The sequence below is a fragment of the Oncorhynchus gorbuscha genome, linkage group LG06 (genome assembly GCF_021184085.1).
Source record: "Oncorhynchus gorbuscha isolate QuinsamMale2020 ecotype Even-year linkage group LG06, OgorEven_v1.0, whole genome shotgun sequence".
Lineage (NCBI taxonomy): Eukaryota > Metazoa > Chordata > Actinopteri > Salmoniformes > Salmonidae > Oncorhynchus > Oncorhynchus gorbuscha.
Genome location: NC_060178.1, coordinates 13918895 through 13943160, shown reverse-complemented (window position 1 = coordinate 13943160; position 24266 = coordinate 13918895). Strand labels below are relative to the sequence as shown.

Genomic DNA, 24266 nt, shown 5'->3' with positions numbered 1-24266 from the left:
TCAAGTAACTGACAAATCTCAACATCAACTGTTCAGAGGAGACTGCGTGAATCAGGACATCATGGTCGAATTGCTGCAAAGAAACCACTACTAAAGTACACCAATAACAAGTAGACACTTGCTTGTGCCAGGAACCACGAGCAATGGACATTAGACGGGTGGAAATCTGTCCTTTGGTCTCATCCAACCGCTGTAAGATGCCTAGTAGGTGTACGGATGATCTCCGCATATGTGGTTCCCACTGTGAAGCATGGAGGAGGAGGTGTGATGGTGTGGGGGTGCTTTGCTGACACTGTCAGTGATTTATTTAGAATTAAAGGCACACTTAACAAGGATGGCTACCACAGCATTCTGCAGCGATACATCATCCCATCTGGTTTGCGCTTAGTGGGACTATCCTTTGTTTTTCAACAAGACAATGACCCAACACACCTCCAGGCTGTGTAAGGGCTATTTGACGAAGAAGTAGAGTGAGGGAGTGCCTCATTCTTGTGCTGAAACACAGGGCTGAAACACAGGGCTGGTACATCAGCCTTGACATTTCTGTTCTGTTTTCACGAAAGAAGCACAAGCCATTTCATCCAGTGGTTAGGTGCAGATATTGGTTCAAATAGTATTCATTTTTTATTTGAAATACTTAAAAAGTTTAAGAGCTTGCCTGGAGTGACATTTTATATATAAAGGCTGTAGTGAAACATCTCTTCCTCGCGTCCAGCTCAGGTTCCCTGGCAAAGGTAAAAACAGGAAGTGATGCGTGGAGCCAGGGGACTCTAGATGTTTGGCTTTGTTGATCATGGTTTCCTGTGACGCTGCCGTGTGCCATATGGCTTTTGACCTTTGTGTCCGTACCCGCTACGTGCCAAAGGGTTCATGACACACAGCGGAATGGCTCCCAGTACTAGCTCTGGTTCTATGTCTGTCCACACCAATCCTCCTTCCCTCCATAATTTTCCAAATTCCTTTTGCTCCTCTCATTGTCTCTAGTTCAATATGATTATTTTTTCAATTTTCCCTTTTCACTCTCATTGTCTGTTATTTCCCAGGTTAATCTGTCTCTCAATGTGTCCCACTCTCCCCCGTTCTTTCATTACCTCAAGACAGGTTTAAGCATTGAGACAATTGAGACATGGATTGTGTATGTGTGCCATTCAGAGGGTGAATGGGCAAGACAAAATATTTAAGTGCCTTTGAACCGGGTATGGTAGTAGGTGCCAGGCACTGTTTTTCACACAACAGATTCCCGTGTGTATCAAGAATGGTCCATCACCCAAAGGACATCCAGCCAACTTGACACAACTGTGGGAAGCATTGGAGTCAATTTGGGCAAGCATCCCTGTGGAATTCTTTCGACACCTTGTTGAGTCCATGCCCTGACGAATTGAGGCTGTTCTGAGGACAACTCAATATTAGGAAGGTGTTCTTAATATTTTGTACACTCAGTGTACTGTACTGTATAATCAATGATAATATAATATATTGTACTGTTTAATAAGTAATAATATAGTATATAATCAATGATAATATACTGTACCAGGGTTAGGGTCAAATCCATTTAATTTTCAGTCAATTCAGAAAGTAAATTAATTTCCAATTCCAAATTTTCCTAATTGAAAGTATTGGAAAAAAATTGGAATTGGAGTTAGAATTTCATTGTACTTCTGGAATTGAAATGTTTTTTTACCCCAAGCCTGTACTGTACTGTACAATCACTGTGACCTTTGCTCCTGTATGACCTCCTGTATGACCTCCTGTCTGACCTCCTGTATGGCCTGCAGGTTTGCCACCAGAGAGAGGAATGCCCTGCTGCTTTACAACGGAAGGTTTAATGAGAAGCACGACTTCATGGCCTTGGAGATCATCGAGGATCAAATCCAGCTCACCTTCTCAGCAGGTAAGGACGTAAAGAATGCAGAAAATAGATGGCCGCCAGACTCTTCCATTTACTCTGTTCCCTTTGCTTCACTTCACTTCTCTCTCCTATCCCCCTCTCTGTGAAATACTAAATCTCATTAACAGGGAGGTTCTGACCAACTGGGCAGGGGTCAGAGTTTATGGAGCCAAGAAAATTGAGGGTAAACAGTGATCATGCAGTTCACCCAGTGGACTGTGTTGTGTTGAGTTTGGCAGGGAATTACTGCCATGGAGGTATTAGCCTAGTAAACAATCATTAACCGACAGTCTATCTAACTAAAGTAGTGTTCACTGATCTGGATCAGTAGCACCAATATTAAAATAACTCAAGAGGTCCAAAGGTTTGTGTTTTTCTGAACCTTCCCCTTCCCCATCCCTCAGCTCTCTACCAAACCTTCCCCTTCCCCATCCCTCAGCTCTCTACCAAACCTTCCCCTTCCCCATCCCTCAGCTCTCTACCAAACCTTCCCCTTCCCCATCCCTCAGCTCTCTACCAAACCTTCCCCTTCCCCATCCCTCAGCTCTCTACCAAACCTTCCCCATCCCTCAGCTCTCTACCAAACCTTCCCCAGACCCACCCCTCAGCTTTCTACCAAACCTTCCCCAGCCCCACCCCTCAGCTTTCTACCAAACCTTCCCCTTCACCATCACTCAGCTCTCTACCAAACCTTCCCCAGCCCCACCCCTCAGCTTTCTACCAAACATTCCCCTTCCCCATCCCTCAGCTCTCTACCAAACCTTCCCCTTACCCATCCCTCAGCTCTCTACCAAACCTTCCCCATCCCCACCCCTCAGCTTTCTACCAAACCTTCCCCTTCCCCATCCCTCAGCTCTCTACCAAACCTTCCCCATCCCTCAGCTCTCTACCAAACCTTCCCCTTCCCCATCCCTCAGCTCTCTACCAAACCTTCCCCTTCCCCATCCCTCAGCTCTCTACCAAACCTTCCCCAGCCCCATCCCTCAGCTCTCTACAAACCTTCCCCAGCCCCACCCCTCAGCTTTCTACCAAACCTTCCCCAGCCCCACCCCTCAGCTTTCTACCAAACCTTCCCCAGCCCCACCCCTCAGCTTTCTACCAAATCTTCCCCAGCCCCACCCCTCAGCTTTCTACCAATCCTTCCCCTTCCCCATCCCTCAGCTCTCTACCAAACCTTCCATTTCCCCATCCCTCAGCTCTCTACCAAACCTTCCCCTTCCCCATCCCTCAGCTCTCTACCAAACCTTCCCCTTCCCCATCCCTCAGCTCTCTACCAAACCTTCCCCTTCCCCATCCCTCAGCTCTCTACCAAACCTTCCCCTTCCCCATCCCTCAGCTCTCTACCAAACCTTCCCCTTCCCCATCCCTCAGCTCTCTACCAAACCTTCCCCATCCCTCAGCTCTCTACCAAACCTTCCCCAGACCCACCCCTCAGCTTTCTACCAAACCTTCCCCAGCCCCACCCCTCAGCTTTCTACCAAACCTTCCCCTTCCCCATCCCTCAGCTCTCTACCAAACCTTCCCCAGCCCCACCCCTCAGCTTTCTACCAAACATTCCCCTTCCCCATCCCTCAGCTCTCTACCAAACCTTCCCCTTACCCATCCCTCAGCTCTCTACCAAACCTTCCCCATCCCCACCCCTCAGCTTTCTACCAAACCTTCCCCTTCCCCATCCCTCAGCTCTCTACCAAACCTTCCCCATCCCTCAGCTCTCTACCAAACCTTCCCCTTCCCCATCCCTCAGCTCTCTACCAAACCTTCCCCTTCCCCATCCCTCAGCTCTCTACCAAACCTTCCCCAGCCCCATCCCTCAGCTCTCTACCAAACCTTCCCCAGCCCCACCCCTCAGCTTTCTACCAAACCTTCCCCAGCCCCACCCCTCAACTTTCTACCAAACCTTCCCCAGCCCCACCCCTCAGCTTTCTACCAAATCTTCCCCAGCCCCACCCCTCAGCTTTCTACCAATCCTTCCCCATCCCTCAGCTCTCTACCAAACCTTCCCCTTCCCCATCCCTCAGCTCTCTACCAAACCTTCCCCTTCCCCATCCCTCAGCTTTCTACCAAACCTTCCCCAGCCCCACCCCTCAGCTTTCTACCAAACCTTCCCCAGCCCCACCCCTCAGCTTTCTACCAAACCTTCCCCAGCCCCACCCCTCAGCTTTATACCAAACCTTCCCCAGCCCCACCCCTCAGCTTTATACCAAACCTTTCCCAGCCCCACCCCTCAGCTTTATACCAAACCTTCCCCAGCCCCACCCCTCAGCTTTATACCAAACCTTCCCCAGCCCCACCCCTCAGCTTTATACCAAACCTTCCCCAGCCCCACCCCTCAGCTTTATACCAAACCTTCCCCAGCCCCACCCCTCAGCTTTATACCAAACCTTCCCCAGCCCCATCCCTCAGCTTTATACCAAACCTTCCCCAGCCCCACCCCTCAGCTTTCTACCAAACCTTCCCCTTCCCCATCCCTCAGCTTTATACCAAACCTTCCCCAGCCCCACCCCTCAGCTTTATACCAAACCTTTCCCAGCCCCACCCCTCAGCTTTATACCAAACCTTCCCCAGCCCCACCCCTCAGCTTTATACCAAACCAAGTAGCAGGGCTGCCATTGGGTGTCACACGCTCAGGGTTGTGACTTCAAAGAAAGAAAGAGTAGTGAGAGGAAGTATCTATGAAAAGGGCCAAACTCAGTTGGAATGGATTCTGTGTCGATTAAACTCTTTCCTGTTTCCTTTGTCCTGTTTCCATCGCTCTAGGAGAAGCCAAAACCACCGTATTACCCTTTGTCCTGAGTGGGGTCAGTGATGGTCAGTGGCATAGAGTACAGCTACACTACTACAACAAGGTAAGCACACATCCTGGATAGGTGGAGGCTACCATGATAACATAAGATTTGATCACTAAAAGAATGATGCATGTCCCTGTTTACTTGTTGTGCTTCGTGCCTTCACCCAGACCACGCTTGGTCTTTGGGGTAAGTGACGAGTGGTGTGGTGGGCGCGGGGGAGAAGGGGGTGGTCATTGTTTAGAAACCCTTCAATCACAGTTACTAGGGCACCAGTAGGATTAGGATGTTATTAACCCAGATGAAGTGCCCTCATAAACCTCCAGGCCAAAGGTCATTCAAGTAGTGCACTCATACTATCCCCCCAACCTCCTCAAACTCCACACAGAGTCCAGAGTTTGAAAAGGTTGTCATGGGAACAGACACGCTAGTCTTTGTTTTGGGCGATTTTAGAGTTGATTTGAGGCCGTTGTATTGACAAAGAATAACATTATTGAGATTCCATGTTGAGCTTTGTTCTCTTGTTTTGAAAGACAATCTGGGTTAGGCCTGTGTAACTAAACGGGATGGCCTCAAGCAGAGAAGTATTTCTGGATCCAGGTTTTTCTGTGCAGGATTTTTTATGTTTATGGGCAGTGGAGGTTATTATGGTCACCTTCAAAGATGGAACCCACTGAGAGTACTGTTCCTGGAAAGATATTAGTTGTTTTTAGCCTGGCTAAACCTTTGAAAATGTGAGAATGTAGAGTCGTGACCAAAAGTTTTGAGAATGACACAAATATTAATTTCCGCAAAGTCTGCTGCTTCAGTGTGTTTAGATATTTTTGCCAGATGTTACTATGGAATACTGAAGTATAATTACAAGTATTTCGTAAGTGTCAAAGGCTTTTATTGACAATTACATGAAGTTGATGCAAAGAGTCAATATTTGCAGTGTTGACCCTTCTTTTTCAAGATACTGTCAATTAACTTCTGGGCCACATCCTGACTGATGGCAGCCCATTCTTGCATAATCAATGCTTGGAGTTTGTCAGAATGTGTGGGGTTTTGTTTGTCCACCCGCCTCTTGAGGATTGACCACAACTTCTCAAAGTGGATTAAGGTCTGGGAAGTTCCCTGGCCATGGACCTAAAATATCAATATTTTTGTTCCCAAGCCACTTAGTTATCACTTTGCCTTATGGCAAGGTGCTCCATCATGCTGGAAAGGCATTGTTCATCACCAAACTGTTCCTGGATTGTTGGGAGAAGTTGCTCTCGGAGGATGTGTTGGTACCATTCTTTATTCATGGCTTTGTTCTTAGGCAAAATTGTGAGTGAGCCCACTCCCTTGACTGAGAAGCAACCCCACACATGAATGGTCTCAGGATGCTTTACTGTTGGCATGACACAGGACTGATGGGAGCGCTCACCATGTTTCCTGGAGAGAAGTGGCTTCTTTGCTGCCCTTCTTGACACCAGGCCATCCTCCAAAAGTGTTTGCCTTACTGTGTGTGCAGATGCACAGATCCTGAGCCAGCTCTATACTGGTGGTGCCCCGATCCTGTAGCTGAATCAACTTTAGGAGACAGGCATTCTTGGACTCCCTGAAGCCTTCTTCACAACAATTGAACCGCTCTCCTTGAAGTTCTTGATGATCCGATAAATTGTTGATTTAGGTGCAATCTTACTGGCAGCAATATCCTTGCCTGTGAAGCCCTTTTTGTGAAAAGCAATGATGACGGCATGTGTTTCCTTGCAGGTAGCCATGGATGACAGAGGAAGAACAATGATTCTAAGCACCACCCTCCTTTTGAAGCTTCCAGTCTGTTATTCGAACTCAATCAACATGACAGAGTGATCTCCAGCCTTGTCCTCCTCAACACTCACACCTTTATTAACGAGAGAATCACTGACATGATGTCAGCTGGTCCTTTTGTGGCAGGGCTGAAATGCAGTGGAATTGTTTTTGGGGGATTCAGTTCATTTCCAGGGCAAAGAGGAACTTTGCAATTAATTGCAATTCATCTGATCACTCTTCATAACATTCTGGAGTATATGCAAATTGCCATCATTCAAACTGAGGCAGCAGACTTTGTGAAAATTAATATTTGTGTCATTCTCAAAACTTTTGGCCACGACAGTACTACAGTCCCCCTACTCATACATACATTCATAGTTGGTCATATGCAGACATACACTATCATTTTGTAAGCTGTAAGAACATGAGCCTGGTCCTAGACTGTCTTCTGGTTTATATATTTCCCCATGTGTACAGCATCTAACATTAGTAATTCACCGATATGACATTTTTGGCCGATACTGATATCCAATATTTTCCTTGTCAAAAAAAAAGATTCCAATTACCAATATAAAAAATGTGGCCTTTTAAGTACATTTAATTAGTTAACACACACGTAGACGCAGCGGTCTAAGGCACTGCATCTCAGTGCAAGAGGCATCACTATAGTCCCTGGTTCAAATCCTGGCTGTATCACATCAGGCCATGATTGGGAGTCCCATAGGGTGGTGCACAATTGGCCCAGAGTCGTCCGGGTTTAGCCGGGGTAGGCCGTCCTTGTAAATAAGAATTTATTTTGTTGGAATTTACGTACAGTGCCTTGCGAAAGTATTCGGCCCCCTTGAACTTTGTGACCTTTTGCCACATTTCAGGCTTCAAACATAAAGATATAAAACTGTATTTTTGTGTGAAGAATCAACAACAAGTGGGACACAATCATGAAGTGGAACAACATTTTTTGGATATTTCAAACTTTTTTTAACAAATCAAAAACTGAAAAATTGGGCGTGCAAAATTATTCAGCCCCTGTAATGCTCCGGGTGTCGTGGGTGTGAAGTCTCGAGTCCAGAATGGCCCGGATCGTGTACGCCGGGGACCCCTCGATGTCCAGAGGGGGGGGGGGACCTCCAGCACCTCACTGTCCTGCAGGGGACCAGCTACCACCGGCCTGAGGAGAGACACATGAAACGAGGGGTTAATACGATAATAGGAAGGGAGTTGTAATCGATAACACACCTCGTTTATCCTCCTCAGGACTTTAAAGGGCCCTACACACTGCGGACCCAGCTTCCGGCAGGGCAAGCGGAGAGGTAGGTTTCGGGTCGAGAGCCAGACCCTGTCCCCCGGTACAAACACGGGGGCCTCACTGCGGTGGCGGTCAGCACTCCTCTTCTGCCGTCCACTCGCTTGTCGTAGAGAATCCTGGACGGCACTCCAGGTCTCCTTGGAGCGCTGTACCCATTCCTCCACCGCAGGAGCCTCGGTCTGGCTCGGATGCCATGGTGCCAGGACCGGTTGGTACCCCAACACACAATGAAAAGGGGACATGTTAGATACCGGGCAACGGGAGGAGACGGCAGGACTTAGAGAACCGATCCACAATCACTAGAACCGTGGTGTTCCCCTGAGACGGCGGAAGATCGGTCAGGAAATCTATGGACAGATGCGACCATGGCCGCTATGGAATGGGGAGGGGTTGTAGCTTCCCTCTAGGAAGGTGCCTAGGAGCCTTACTCTGAGCGCACACTGAACAGGAGGAGACATAACCCTTAACGTCCTTAGCCAACGTAGGCCACCAATACCTCCCCTAAAGGCTCCCCACTGTCCTCGTCACCCCAGGGTGACCCGAGGAGAGTAGGACATGAGCCCACCGAATCAGTTTGTCCCGAACACCAAGCGGCACGTACCTTCGCCCCGCTGGACACTGGGGAGGCGAGGGTTCAGACCGTAACGCCCGCTCGATGTCGAGTCCACCTCCCATACCACTGGGGCTACCAGCTTTGAGGCGGGAAGGATGGGAGTAGGTTCGGTGGACCCATTCTCCGTGTCATAAAGGCGGGACAGTGCGTCAGCCTTCACGTTCTGGGAGCCCGGTCTATAAGACAAAGTAAACCGGAAACGGGTGAAGAACATGGCCCACCTTGCCTGACGTGGGTTAAGTCTCCTAGCTGCCCGAATATACTCCAGATTCTGGTGGTCAGTCCAGATGAGAAAAGGGTGCTTAGCCCCCTCAAGCCAGTGTCTCCACACCTTCAGAGCTCTAACCACCGCTAGCAACTCCCGGTCCCCCACATCATAGTTACGCTCCGCTGGGCTGAGCTTCCTTGAGAAGAAAGCGCAGGGGCGGAGTTTTGGTGGCGTACCCGAGCGCTGTGATAGCACGGCACCCACCCCAGCCTCGGACGCGTCCACCTCCACTATGAATTCTAGAGAGGGGTCCGGATGCGCCAACACGGGCGCATCAGTGAACAGCGCCTTCAACTTGTTGAATGCTCCTTCCGCCTCTGCTGACCACTGCAACCGCACCGGCCTCCCCCCTTCAGCAGTGAGGTAATGGGAGCCGCTATCTGGCCAAAACCCCGGATAAACCTCCGGTAGTAGTTGGCAAAACCCAAAAACCGCTGCACCTCCTTTACCGTGGTCGGAGTCGGCCAATTACGCACGGCCCTAATGCGGTCACCCTCCATCACTAACCCCCGAGGTGGAAATGCGATATCCCAGAAAAGAGACGGCTCGTTTAGAGTACACGCATTTCTCAGCCTTGACGTATAGGTCATGCTCCAGCAGTCTACCAAGCACCTTGCGCACCAAAGACACATGCGCGGAGTGAGTGGCCGAGTAGATCAGAATGTCATCGATATAAACAACCACTCCCTGCCCGCACATGTCCCTGAGAATCTCGTTTACAAAAGATTGAAAAACGGCTGGAGCATTTTTTAACCCATATGGCATGACGAGGTACTCATAGTGGCCAGATGTAGTACTAAATGCGTTTTTCCACTCGTCTCCCTTCCGAATACGCACCAGACTATACGCGCTCCTGAGATCCAGTTTTGTGAAGAACTGCGCTCCGTGGAACGATTCCACCGCCGTAGCAATGAGAGGTAGAGGGTGACTATACCCCACTGTGATGGCGTTTAGACCTCTATAATCGATACACGGACGCAAACCTCCCTCCTTTTTCGTCACAAAAAAGAAACTCGAGGAGACGGGTGAATTGGAGGGCCGAATGTACCCCTGTCCCAGCGACTCCGTGACATATGCCTCCATTGCCAACGTCTCCTCCTGGGACAGCGGGTACACGTGACTCTTGGGAAGCGCAGCGTCTACCTGGAGGTCTATCTTACAATCCCTTCCCGGTCGATAAGGTGGTAATTTACTGAAAGCGATTGCCAAATCGACATACTCGGGGGGGAATGCACACCGTGGAACCCTGGTCTGGACTCTCCACCAACGTGGCACCAATGGAAACTCCTAAACACCTTCCAGAACACTCCACGAAATTTTAGGATTGTGCCGGGCCAGCCAGGGAGTCCCCAGCACCACTGGAAAGCAGGCGAATCAATAATAAAGAAACTGAAACGCTCCCTATGATTCCCCTGCGTCACCATGTCCAGTGGGACCGTGGTCTCCCTGACCATCCCTGACCCTAATGGCCGGCTATCTAGGGAGTGCACGGGGAAAGGAGAATCTATCGGCACCAGCGGAACCCCTAACTTAAGGGCGAGTCAGCGATCCATAAAGTTCCCAGCTGCGCCTGAATCGACTAGCGCCCTATGCTGGGAAGAGGGGAAAAAGTGAAGGAAAAAAGTTAAGACAAACATGTGACCAACAAGGGGTTCTGGGTGAGTTTGATGCTGACTCACCTGGGGTGACCGATAAGCGTCCCGCCTGCCATCTCTACTCCCAGACGGACCCCCCCAGCACCGATCAGACGTGTGTCCTCTCCGACACAGTTGGTGCAGGGAAGGCCTCCGCCTCCGGTACCCCTCGGCGCAGCCCCTCCCAACTCCATTGGAATGGGAGCGGAGGGGCTGGGTGGTGGAACGCACAGAACCCTCTCTGAACGCCCACGGGCAGCAAGCAGATTATCCAGTCGAATGGACATGTCAATCAGTTGATCCAGTGACAGAGTGGTGTCCCGACACGCTAGCTCCCAGCGGACGTCCTCTCGGAGACTACACCTGTAGTGGTCCATAAGGGCCCTGTCGTTCCACCCAGATCCGGCTGCCAAGGTCCGGAACTCCAGCGTGTAATCCTGGGCGCTCCTCTTCTCCTGCCTGAGATGAAATAGTCGTTCTCCCACCGCTCGGCCGTCTAGAGGGTGATCAAACACGGCACGGAAGCGGCAGGAAAACTCTGTGTAGTGCTCCCGTGCTGAGTCTGGGCCATTCCAGACTGCGTTCGCCCACTCCAGAGCACGACCCGTTAGGCAGGAGATGAGGACACTCACCCTCTCTGCTCCTGAGGGAGTGGGTCTGATGGTGGCCAGGTATAGCTCCAGCTGAAGCAAAAACCCCTGGCAACCTGCCGCCGCTCCATCATAAGCCCTCGGTAGCGTCAAACGGAGGGTGCTGGAGTCGGGAGATGGGGAGTCCGGAACCGTGGGTGCCGAAGGTGGAGAGAGGAGACCCTTCCTCTCCCATCTGTCCATTCTCTCCATCACTTGATCCATCGCGGATCCGATCCGATGGAGGACGGTGGTGTGGTGTAGAACCCGTTCCTCCATCGATGGGAGAGGGTTGGCTGCTGCTCCTGCTGACTCCATTCGATTTTTTGGTGCGGGATTCTGTAATGCTCCGGGTGTCGTGGGTGTGAAGTCAAATGCAGGAGACAGAGTTCAATGCTGTGCGTCTTTTAATAGCACCAACGCACCACAGGGTGCTCACAAAAGTTACGTTCCCAAAACACAGGGAATCAAAAAATACAATGGAAAAATACACGACCAGGCACTAACACGTACCTTTACAACAGAGCCGAAGGTTACAATGAAATAATCCCGCACAACAACCAGGCAGAGATGCAGCCAAGAAGCCCATGATCACTCTGGATGAACTGCTGAGATCTACAGCTGAGGTGGGAGACTCTGTCCATAGGACAACAATCAGTCGTATATTGCACAAATCTGGCCTTTATGGAAGAGTGGCAAGAAGAAAGCCATTTCTTAAAGATATCCATAAAAAGTGTCGTTTAAAGTTTGCCACAAGCCACCTGGGAGACACACCAAACATGTGGAAGAAGGTGCTCTGGTCAGATGAAATCAAAATGGAACTTTTTGGCAACAATGCAAAATGTTATGTTTGGCGTAAAAGCAACACAGCTCATCACCCTGAACACACCATCCCCACTGTCAAACATGGTGGTGGCAGCATCATGGTTTGGGCCTGCTTTTCTTCAGCAGGGACAGGGAAGATGGTTAAAATTGATGGGAAGATGGATGGAGCCAAATACAGGACCATTCTGGAAGAAAACCTGATGGAGTCTGCAAAAGACCTGTCATGCATAGGTGTAATTAGGTGGCAGGGAAGTCAGGTGCAGGAGAGTCAAATGGAGTGTAAAATGGAGTCTTTTAATAAAGTCCAACGAGTATGCTCCATAACACTAACTGTACATAAACAAACAGACATGGGTACGAGGACCCGACGCGCACCTAAACAACAATCACACTACACTGACAATAAAACAATCTCTGACAAAGACATGAGGGGAAACAGAGGGTAAATACACAACAGGTAATGCATGGGATAGAAAACAGGTGTGTGGGAAGACAAGACAAAACAGATTGAAAATGAAAAAAGTATCAATGATGGCTAGAAGACCGGTGACGTCGAACGCCGAGCACCGCCCGAACAAGGAGAGGCAACGACTTCGGCAGAAGTCGTGACAGTACCCCTCCCCCCTGACGCGCGGCTCCAGCTGCGCGTCGACACCGGCCTCGGGGACGACCCGGAGGGTGAGGTGCAAGGCGATCCGGATGGAGACGGTGGAATTCAGATAACATGGAAGGATCTAACACGTCCTCCACCGGAACCCAGCATCTCTCCTCCGGCCCGTACCCCTCCCAGTCCACGAGGTACTGAAGGCCCCTCGCCCGACGTCTCGAATCCAAAATGGATCGAACAGAGTACGCCGGAACCCCCTCGATGTCTAGAGGAGGCGGAGGAACATTACGCACTTCAGCCTCCTGGAGCGGGCCAGCCACCATCGGCCTGAGGAGAGACACATGGAACGAGGGGTTAATACGGTAATGAGTGGGTAGTTGTAACCTATAACATACCTTGTTCACTCTCCTCAGGACTTTAAACGGCCCCACAAACCGCGGACCCAGCTTCCGGCAGAGCAGGCGAAGGGGCAGGTTTCGGTCGAGAGCCAGACCCTGTCCGCTGGCGCGAACACTGGGGCCTCAATGCGGCGACGGTCTGCGCCAATTTTCTGGCGCCTTATGGCACGCTGAAGGTGGACGTGGGCTGCCTCCCAGGTCTTCTCAGCGTGCCGAAACCAATTGTCCACCACAGGGGCCTCGGTCTGGCTCTGATGCCAAGGAGCCAGAACCGGCTGATACCCTAACACACATTGAAAGGGAGTAAGGTTAGTGGAGGAGTGACGTAGCGAGTTCTGAGCCATCTCTGCCCAGGGCACGAACTTCGCCCACTCCCCCGGCCAATCCTGGCAATAAGACCGCAGAAACCTACCCACATCCTGGTTAACTCTCTCCACCTGCCCATTACTCTCGGGGTGAAAACCTGAGGTAAGACTAACCGAGATCCCCAGACACTTCATGAACGCCTTCCAGACCCTTGATGTGAACTGGGGACCCCGATCAGACACTATATCCTCAGGCACCCCATAGTGCCGGAATACGTGTGTAAACAGGGCCTCTGCAGTTTGTAAGGCCGTAGGGAGACCGGGCAAAGGGAGGAGACGACAGGACTTTGAAAACCGATCCACAATGACCAGGATCGTGGGGTAACCCTGTGAAGGTGGAAGATCAATCAAAAAATCCACCGACAGGTGCGACCACGGCCGTTGAGGAACGTGAAGAGGTTGTAGCTTACCTCTGGGCAGGTGTCTAGGAGCCTTGCACTGGGCGCACACCGAGCAGGAAGAAACATAAATCCTCACGTCCTTAGCTAAAGTGGGACACCAGTATCTCCCGTCAAGACAGCGCATCGTCCAACCTATCCCAGGATGACCAGAGGAGGGTGACGTGTGAGCCCAATATATCAATCAGTCGCGGACAGCAGACGGAACGTACAGACGACCAGCTGGACACTCAGGGGGAGAAGGCTCTGCACGTGACGCCCGCTCAATGTCCGCGTCCAGCTCCCACACTACAGGCACCATCAGACACGAAGCTGGGAGTATGGGAGTGGGATCCATGGACCGCTCCTCTGTGTCATACAGCCGAGACAATGCGTCTGCCTTAACGTTCTGGGAGCCTGGTCTGTAAGAAAGAGTAAACACAAAACGAGTGAAAAACATGGCCCACCTTGCCTGGCGAGGATTCAATCACTTCGCCTGCCGGATATACTCCAGATTTCGGTGGTCAGTCCAAATGAGAAAAGGGTGTTTAGCCCCCTCAAGCCAATGCCTCCACACCTTCAAAGCTTCTACGACAGCTAACAGCTCTCGGTTCCCCACATCATAGTTTCGCTCCGCCGGGCTGAGCTTCTTAGAAAAGGAAGCACAGGGGCGAAGCTTCAGTGGCGTACCCGAACACTGAGAGAGCACTGCTCCTATCCCAGCTTCGGATGCGTCCACCTCCACTATGAATGGAAAAGAGGGATCCGGATGAGCCAGCACAGGCACAGAGGTAAACAGAGTCTTCAAGTGTTCTAAAGCCCTGTTCGCCTCAGCCGACCACTGCAAGCGCACCGGGCCCCCCTTTAGCAGTGAGGTAATGGGAGCTGCCACCTGACCAAAACCCCGGATAAACCTCCGGTAGTAATTGGAAAACCCCCAAAAACGCTGCAACTCCTTTACCGTGGTTGGAGTCGGCCAATTACGCACAGCTGTAATGCAGTCGCTCTCCATCTCTACTCCTGAAGTGGAAATCCGATGCCCTAGGAAGGAGATGGATTGTTGGAAAAACAATCATTTCTCAGACTTGACATATAGATCATGCTCCAACAGGCGACCAAGCACCCTGCGCACCAGGGACACATGCTCGGCGCGTGTAGCAGAGTATATCAGAATATCATCGATATACACCACTACACTCTGCCCGTGCAGGTCCCTGAAGATCTCATCTACAATTGATTGGAAAACTGATTGAGCATTCATCAACCCATATGGCATGACCAGGTACTCATAATGACCTGAGGTGGTGCTAAATGCCGTCTTCCACTCATCACCCTTCTTAATACGCACCAGATTGTACGCACTCCTGAGATCCAATTTTGTGAAAAAACGTGCCCCGTGCATTAACTCAATAACCGTATTGATCAGAGGTAGTGGGTAACTATATTTCACTGTGATTTTATTAAGACCTTGATAATCAACGCACGGGCGTAAACCGCCATCCTTTTTTTTCACAAAAAAGAAACTCGAAGAGACGGGTGAAATGGATTGCTGAATGAACCCCTGATGCAGGGATTCAGAGACATATGTCTCCATAGCCTCCGTCTCCGCTTGCGAGAGGGCATACACGTGACTCTTGGGATATGCAGCGTCTACCAGGAGATCTATCGCACAATCCCCCCGTCGTTGGGGTGGTAATTGAGTCGCCTTCTTTTTACAGAAGGCGAGAGCCAAATCGGCATATTCGGGGGGAATGCGCACGGTGGAGACCTGGTCTGGACTTTCCACCGTAGTAGCACCAATGGAACCCCTAAACACCTACCGGAGCATTCTCGCGACCACCCTGTGAGAGCCCTCTGTGGTCAAGAAACAGTGGGGTTATGGCAAGCTAACCAGGGTAGGCCTAGCACCACAGAATACGCAGGAGAATCAATAAGGAAAAGACTAATCTTCTCCTTGTGACCCTCCTGCGTTATCATACACAAAGGTGCGGTTACCTCCCTGATAAACCCTGACCCTAATGGTCGACTATCTAAGGCATGAATAGGGAAAGGCATATCCACAGGAACAATAGGGATCCCTAAACTATGAGCTAGACTTTTATTAATGATATTCCCAGCCGCACCTGAATCTACTAGCGCCTTATACTGGGAATGCAGTGAAAAATCAGGAAAAGAGACAGAGAAAAACATTAGTGCAGCAGAGGGCTCTGGATGAGAATGGTGCCTACTCACCTGGGGTGACGCCAGAATGCCCTGCCTGCCCTCTCTATTCCCAGAGGAACCAACCCGGCACCGACCAGCAGTGTGCTCTATGCGTCCTTGAATGGTGCTCGAGCGGGAACCCCCTCCGGTCTCCCTGCGCACCATCCCTCCCAATTCCATATGTTCGGGAGAGAGGGTGCGGGAGGATGGAACAACCAGACCCCGATCTAGACGTCCACGAGTAGCCAGCATGTTGTCCAGCTTGATGGACATGTCCACCAGCTGGTCGAAGGTGAGGTGGTGTCTCTACAGGCCAGCTCCCGACGGACGTCCTCGCGTAGACTACAGCGGTAATGGTCGATCAGGGCGTTCAGTCGTTTCATTCTTAACCAGGATTTCTATGGAACTCCGTTTGGGTCTTTGCATGTAAAAAAATATACTATTTAACACTATTTGACGTGTCAAATAACACATTTTACGTATCAAATAAGTTTGTTGACCAATCAGGACATAAATATGACTGCATGTCACATAATAATTTAACGCTTTCATTAATTTTTCACCCAGTTATTACACATTGATTACACTATCACTTGTATTTCATATGTCACAGAGATTCATCGATACGTATGCTATGATGCTGGTAAAGTTGTCTCGCGCACCTACAGTGCTGATCGTAAAAAAAGCTAGCTAGCTCATGGATGCAAACAATATTCTTCCCCAAAAACATAGCAAAACGACGTAATCTGTGTCAGTAGCTATAGTTAGCTAGCTAACTATATAGCTAGGTGTCATCATCTAAAGTAACCCTAATTTATAAGACAGTTCTTATTTGATTAATGGTGGGTCGAACCCATCTATGTTAAGCTAGCCACAATAAGGATTTGCGGTTAGACTTCAAAATAAAAGTATGGCATAATTCTACTATTTGTATTCATTTGCATCACTGTCAATGACATATTTTTATTAATGAAGGCAACCTGCAAATTTCACTATTGTGCCTAATCCTTATTGTGGCTAGCTTCACAACACATAACCCGGTCCGGTCGAGCCTCACAAGCCAGATGAAGCTAGCTGGCTGCTTATAACGTTAGCTTTGGGCAACAGGGTTAAGTAGCTGGCTAGCTATTTATTTTCATGAACTGAAATTCAATTTCAATAGGCGAACAACAAGTGGCAACCTAGCTAATACTTACTCACAAGGATTCCTAAATCACTGCTAAGAATAATGAAAATGTATGCAGTTTCTACTGATCATTGTTTTCAGGCTGGTTGTATTGGTGCTAGCTAGATACCCCAGAAGTTGTGGTCGAACAAATGATGCTTTATTACCAACGCGGTATTGTAAGTATATCGTCCGTGGATGGTGTTTGCTTGTTAGCTGACTTTTTTGTACAGCTTTGACAGTACTACTGTCTCTTTTTTGACACGCAAAGACCCAAACGGCTTTCCATAGTAGGTATGTCGTTAAGCTAATAGCATTGATGCTATTACTGTGTAACTCCGGTAGAGCAACAACAGAAAAATAGCGCACTTGGTAGTGTTAACCGGTGCTCGACCAGTCGGTGAAAGCCAACATCCCCCACGACAGAGAACGGTTGATTGTCAAGGGCAATGAATTCCATTATCTTGGCTTTAATGGATTTCGCCTTTGAGTTGTCTCGCTGAAATGTTGTTACACTTTCAAATGACTGCTGGACTTGTTGACTGCTCGATCCACACAGCAGACATGGTGGGCTAGTTTAGGAATGCGGTGTTGCACGTATAGCGCAAAACTTTACGTGGCGTCATTACTTTATGTACCTTCGTTATATAGGTATGCACGTCATGTACCTTCGTTATATAGGTATGCACGTCATGTACCTTTGTTATATAGGTATGCATGTCATGTACCTTCGTTATATAAGTATGCACGTCATGTACCTTCGTTATATAGGTATGCACGTCAGCTTTGACATCGATTTTGCATATCGGGCATTAAACTAGACATTGGCCGATACGGATGTTGCCATTTTTAGCTAATCTCGTCTGATTCCGATATGTTCACCGATATATGGTTTCGGTCAATTCCATTTTCATGTGTACAACATCTAACAGTCACTTCCTTTTCAACTCCAGTCAATTTAGGATGTATACTGACATTCCAATTGCAATTTGGTTTTCTTTCTGAATTGACTGGAGTTTAAATGGAATTGACCCCAAACTTGTGGCACAGTGTCTCAAATAAATATGTTTTTCAGTCAATTTTACAGACATATCTGAAATATCTTTCTACAAACAAATGACTACATTTTTGAAGCTGAAGGGAAACTAGCCTAACTGGAGCAGTATATACATAAATAGCTGATAGAAGCAGTGTGGGTGTGAAGTGATGTATTGTACTTATTAACTAAAGCCCATTCCCCCTTGCTTGGTTTCTTTCTGTGTGGTCCTGTGATGTTGAGGGCAGCTGAGAAAGTATTGCTCCCTCTCCTGATTTCATGTTCACTCCCCATTGAGCCACACAAGCCCTGGCCGGGCACTCTTCCCCCGTTGGGTCATTCTCGGGGCGGCCCCTGACAGTGAGGGGCTTGGGGTCCCACTACGACACCAGCCGTGACCTATTTACTCTGTTATACACCATAAAGTCCTGGCTGTGTATAACTACTGCTAGAACATATTTAGTCCCTTCTAAGATTTTGAAATATCATTATTGATCGGGAAAGAGGATTAAATGTGGATTGGTTTGAAACTTCAGTTGAATCCCTTTTTTTGGTATGTTGATTGAACGTTTTCTTTGTGACTATCTAGCAGAACTTTAAATATTTGAACAATTCCCAATCCCCTTCCCTTCAACATAAGTGCTAAATCAGGGTGACACAGTGTTTCTTAGTAAACTTATACAAATCTACAAAGTATACACCTCACACCCTTATGGGCTTAAAAAAAGAGGACTGTACCATGTCAGATATAGAGTTGAAATGTAATACATTTTGAGTTTGCATCCCAATATTACAGTTTATATCCATCACAGAAGACTGAAATATAACAAAACCATTTGAAATAGAAACAGCAGATTCTCTGCGTAAAAATTTTAAAAAGTGTATTAATTATGAAATTGTAAAAGAAATATGAATAACTTCGCTCTATTAGGCCAATAGAGGGCGCTTTGGTCATTTCGACTGCAGGAAAGGGTTTTAAGTAGGGGTGAAATTGTAGGTGTATTCGTATTGAACCGTTCGGTACAAGGTGCACGGTTCGGTATGCACTGTGAACCGAACAATACATGAATCATATATTATAGCTAGGAAAATATATATATATATTTCATTGTAAAAAAATATTATTGCATAAACCAATGGCGTATAAATTAACGTGTGAAAAATATCCACATAGTAATAAAGTTGTTTATAGTTGTCTGCAGCTCATTAGTTATTTCACTCCAGCGAGAACAGAGCTGAGAGACCGTCGTAGCAGCAATTAACTTATGAAGGAACAGAGCTGAGAGACCGTGGTAGCAGCAATTAACTTATGAAGGAACAGAGCTGAGAGACCGTGGTAGCAGCAATGAACTTATGAAGGAACAGAGCTGAGAGACCGTGGTAGCAGCAATGAACTTATGAAGGAACAGAGCTGAGAGACCGTGGTAGCAGCAATGAACTTATGAAGGAACAGAGCTGAGAGACCGTGGTAGCAGCAATGAACTTATGAAGGAACAGAGCTGAGAGACCGTGGTAGCAGCAATGAACTTATGAAGGAACAGAGCTGAGAGACCGTGGTAGCAGCAATGAACTTATGAAGGAACAGAGCTGAGAGACCGTGGTAGCAGCAATTAACTTATGAAGGAACAGAGCTGAGAGACCGTGGTAGCAGCAATTAACTTATGAAGGAACAGAGCTGAGAGACCGTGGTAGCAGCAATTAACTTATGAAGGAACAGAGCTGAGAGACCGTGGTAGCAGCAATTAACTTATGAAGGAACAGAGCTGAGAGACCGTGGTAGCAGCAATTAACTTATGAAGGAACAGAGCTGAGAGACCGTGGTAGCAGCAATTAACTTATGAAGGAACAGAGCTGAGAGACCGTGGTAGCAGCAATTAACTTATGAAGGAATTAGTAGTTAGTTAAATGCAAAGGAGCAACATGGCGAGCCAGAAGTTGAAGACGCCCCAGTATCATTCAGGTCTGCCGTCTGGGAACATTTCGGTTTCCCTGTAAACTATAACGGGGATTGCCCACGAGTGGTGGATATAACATCTACAACATGTAGGCTCTGTTCATTACTGATAGCCTGTTAGAGTGGTGGATATAACATCTACATGTAGGTTCTGTTCATTACTGATAGCCTGTTAGAGTGGTGGATATAACATCTACAACATGTAGGCTCTGTTCATTGCTGATAGCCTGTTAGAGTGGTGGATATAACATCTACAACATGTAGGCTCTGTTCATTACTGATAGCCTGTTAGAGTGGTGGATATAACATCTACAACATGTAGGCTCTGTTCATTACTGATAGCCTGTTAGAGTGGTGGATATAACATCTACAACATGTAGGCTCTGTTCATTACTGATAGCCTGTTAGAGTGGTGGATATAACATCTACAACATGTAGGCTCTGTTCATTGCTGATAGCCTGTTAGAGTGGTGGATATAACATCTACATGTAGGCTCTGTTCATTGCTGATAGCCTGTTAGAGTGGTGGATATAACATCTACAACATGTAGGCTCTGTTCATTACTGATAGCCTGTTAGAGTGGTGGATATAACATCTACATGTAGGCTCTGTTCATTACTGATAGCCTGTTAGAGTGGTGGATATAACATCTACAACATGTAGGCTCTGTTCATTGCTGATAGCCTGTTAGAGTGGTGGATATAACATCTACAACATGTAGGCTCTGTTCATTACTGATAGCCTGTTAGAGTGGTGGATATAACATCTACATGTAGGCTCTGTTCATTACTGATAGCCTGTTAGAGTGGTGGATATAACATCTACATGTAGGCTCTGTTCATTACTGATAGCCTGTTAGAGTGGTGGATATAACATCTACATGTAGGCTCTGTTCATTACTGATAGCCTGTTAGAGTGGTGGATATAACATCTACATGTAGGTTCTGTTCATTACTGATAGCCTGTTAGAGTGGTGGATATAACATCTACAACATGTAGGCTCTGTTCATTACTGATAGCCTGTTAGAGTGGTGGATATAACATCTACAACATGTAGGCTCTGTTCATTGCTGATAGCCTGTTAGAGTGGTGGATATAACATCTACATGTAGGCTCTGTTCATTACTGATAGCCTGTTAGAGTGGTGGATATAACATCTACATGTAGGTTCTGTTCATTACTGATAGCCTGTTAGAGTGGTGGATATAACATCTACAACATGTAGGCTCTGTTCATTACTGATAGCCTGTTAGAGTGGTGGATATAACATCTACAACATGTAGGCTCTGTTCATTGCTGATAGCCTGTTAGAGTGGTGGATATAACATCTACAACATGTAGGCTCTGTTCATTACTGATAGCCTGTTAGAGTGGTGGATATAACATCTACATGTAGGCTCTGTTCATTACTGATAGCCTGTTAGAGTGGTGGATATAACATCTACAACATGTAGGCTCTGTTCATTGCTGATAGCCTGTTAGAGTGGTGGATATAACATCTACAACATGTAGGCTCTGTTCATTACTGATAGCCTGTTAGAGTGGTGGATATAACATCTACATGTAGGCTCTGTTCATTACTGATAGCCTGTTAGAGTGGTGGATATAACATCTACATGTAGGCTCTGTTCATTACTGATAGCCTGTTAGAGTGGTGGATATAACATCTACATGTAGGTTCTGTTCATTACTGATAGCCTGTTAGAGTGGTGGATATAACATCTACAACATGTAGGCTCTGTTCATTACTGATAGCCTGTTAGAGTGGTGGATATAACATCTACAACATGTAGGCTCTGTTCATTACTTATAGTCTGTTAGAGTGGTGGATATAACATCTACAACATGTAGGTTCTGTTCATTACTGATAGCCTGTTAGAGTGGTGGATATAACATCTACATGTAGGTTCTGTTCATTACTGATAGCCTGTTAGAGTGGTGGATATAATATCTACATGTAGGTTCTGTTCATTACTGATAGCCTGTTAGAGTGGTGGATATAACATCTACAACATGTAGGCTCTGTTCATTACTGATAGCCTGTTAGAGTGGTGGATATAATATCTACAACATGTAGGTTCTGTTCATTACTGATAGCCTGTTAGAGTGGTGGATATAACATCTACAACATGTAGGCTCTGTTCATTACTGATAGCCTGTTAGAGTGGTGGATATAACATCTACAACATGTAGGCTCTGTTCATTGCTGATAGCCTGTTAGAGTGGTGGATATAACATCTACAACATGTAGGCTCTGTTCATTACTGATAACCTGTTAGAGTGGTGGATATAACATCTACATGTAGGCTCTGTTCATTACTGATAGCCTGTTAGAGTGGTGGATATAACATCTACAACATGTAGGCTCTGTTCATTACCGATAGTCTGTTAGAGTGGTGGATATAACATCTACAACATGTAGGCTCTGTTCATTACTGATAGCCTGTTAGAGTGGTGGATATAACATCTACATGTAGGCTCTGTTCATTACTGATAGCCTGTTAGAGTGGTGGATATAACATCTACATGTAGGCTCTGTTCATTACTGATAGCCTGTTAGAGTGGTGGATATAACATCTACATGTAGGCTCTGTTCATTACTGATAACCTGTTAGAGTGGTGGATATAACATCTACAACATGTAGGCTCTGTTCATTACTGATAGCCTGTTAGAGTGGTGGATATAACATCTACAACATGTAGGCTCTGTTCATTACCGATAGTCTGTTAGAGTGGTGGATATAACATCTACAACATGTAGGCTCTGTTCATTACTGATAGCCTGTTAGAGTGGTGGATATAACATCTACATGTAGGCTCTGTTCATTACTGATAGCCTGTTAGAGTGGTGGATATAACATCTACATGTAGGCTCTGTTCATTACTGATAGCCTGTTAGAGTGGTGGATATAACATCTACATGTAGGCTCTGTTCATTACTGATAACCTGTTAGAGTGGTGGATATAACATCTACAACATGTAGGCTCTGTTCATTACTGATAGCCTGTTAGAGTGGTGGATATAACATCTACAACATGTAGGCTCTGTTCATTACTGATAGCCTGTTAGAGTGGTGGATATAACATCTACATGTAGGCTCTGTTCATTACTGATAGCCTGTTAGAGTGGTGGATATAACATCTACATGTAGGCTCTGTTCATTACTGATAGCCTGTTAGAGTGGTGGATATAACATCTACAACATGTAGGCTCTGTTCATTACTGATAGCCTGTTAGAGTGGTGGATATAACATCTACAACATGTAGGTTCTGTTCATTACTGATAGCCTGTTAGAGTGGTGGATATAACATCTACAACATGTAGGCTCTGTTCATTGCTGATAGCCTGTTAGAGTGGTGGATATAATATCTACAACATGTAGGTTCTGTTCATTACTGATAGCCTGTTAGAGTGGTGGATATAACATCTACAACATGTAGGCTCTGTTCATTACTGATAGCCTGTTAGAGTGGTGGATATAACATCTACATGTAGGCTCTGTTCATTACTGATAGCCTGTTAGAGTGGTGGATATAACATCTACATGTAGGCTCTGTTCATTACTGATAGCCTGTTAGAGTGGTGGATATAACATCTACAACATGTAGGCTCTGTTCATTACTGATAGCCTGTTAGAGTGGTGGATATAACATCTACATGTAGGCTCTGTTCATTACTGATAGCCTGTTAGAGTGGTGGATATAACATCTACAACATGTAGGCTCTGTTCATTGCTGATAGCCTGTTAGAGTGGTGGATATAACATCTACAACATGTAGGTTCTGTTCATTACTGATAGCCTGTTAGAGTGGTGGATATAACATCTACAACATGTAGGCTCTGTTCATTGCTGATAGCCTGTTAGAGTGGTGGATATAATATCTACAACATGTAGGTTCTGTTCATTACTGATAGCCTGTTAGAGTGGTGGATATAACATCTACAACATGTAGGCTCTGTTCATTACTGATAGCCTGTTAGAGTGGTGGATATAACATCTACATGTAGGCTCTGTTCATTACTGATAGCCTGTTAGAGTGGTGGATATAACATCTACAACATGTAGGCTCTGTTCATTACTGATAGCCTGTTAGAGTGGTGGATATAACATCTACAACATGTAGGCTCTGTTCATTACTGATAGCCTGTTAGAGTGGTGGATATAACATCTACATGTAGGCTCTGTTCATTACTGATAGCCTGTTAGAGTGGTGGATATAACATCTACAACATGTAGGCTCTGTTCATTACTGATAGCCTGTTAGAGTGGTGGATATAACATCTACATGTAGGCTCTGTTCATTGCTGATAACCTGTTAGAGTGGTGGATATAACATCTACAACATGTAGGCTCTGTTCATTACTGATAGCCTGTTAGAGTGGTGGATATAACATCTACATGTAGGCTCTGTTCATTACTGATAGCCTGTT

At 47.0% G+C, this 24266-nt stretch overlaps 1 protein-coding gene across 1 annotated transcript in view; it reads left to right on the top strand.

Moving 5' to 3' along the window:
* The window catches only part of LOC124037576 (cadherin EGF LAG seven-pass G-type receptor 1-like), a 103761-nt gene that overhangs the window by 40275 nt on the left and 39220 nt on the right, over positions 1-24266 (top strand). The window contains exons 4-5 of the mRNA XM_046352412.1: positions 1776-1891; positions 4646-4734. Of these exons, the coding sequence (XP_046208368.1) occupies positions 1776-1891; positions 4646-4734 (205 nt within the window). The remainder of the gene's footprint in view (positions 1-1775; positions 1892-4645; positions 4735-24266) is intronic.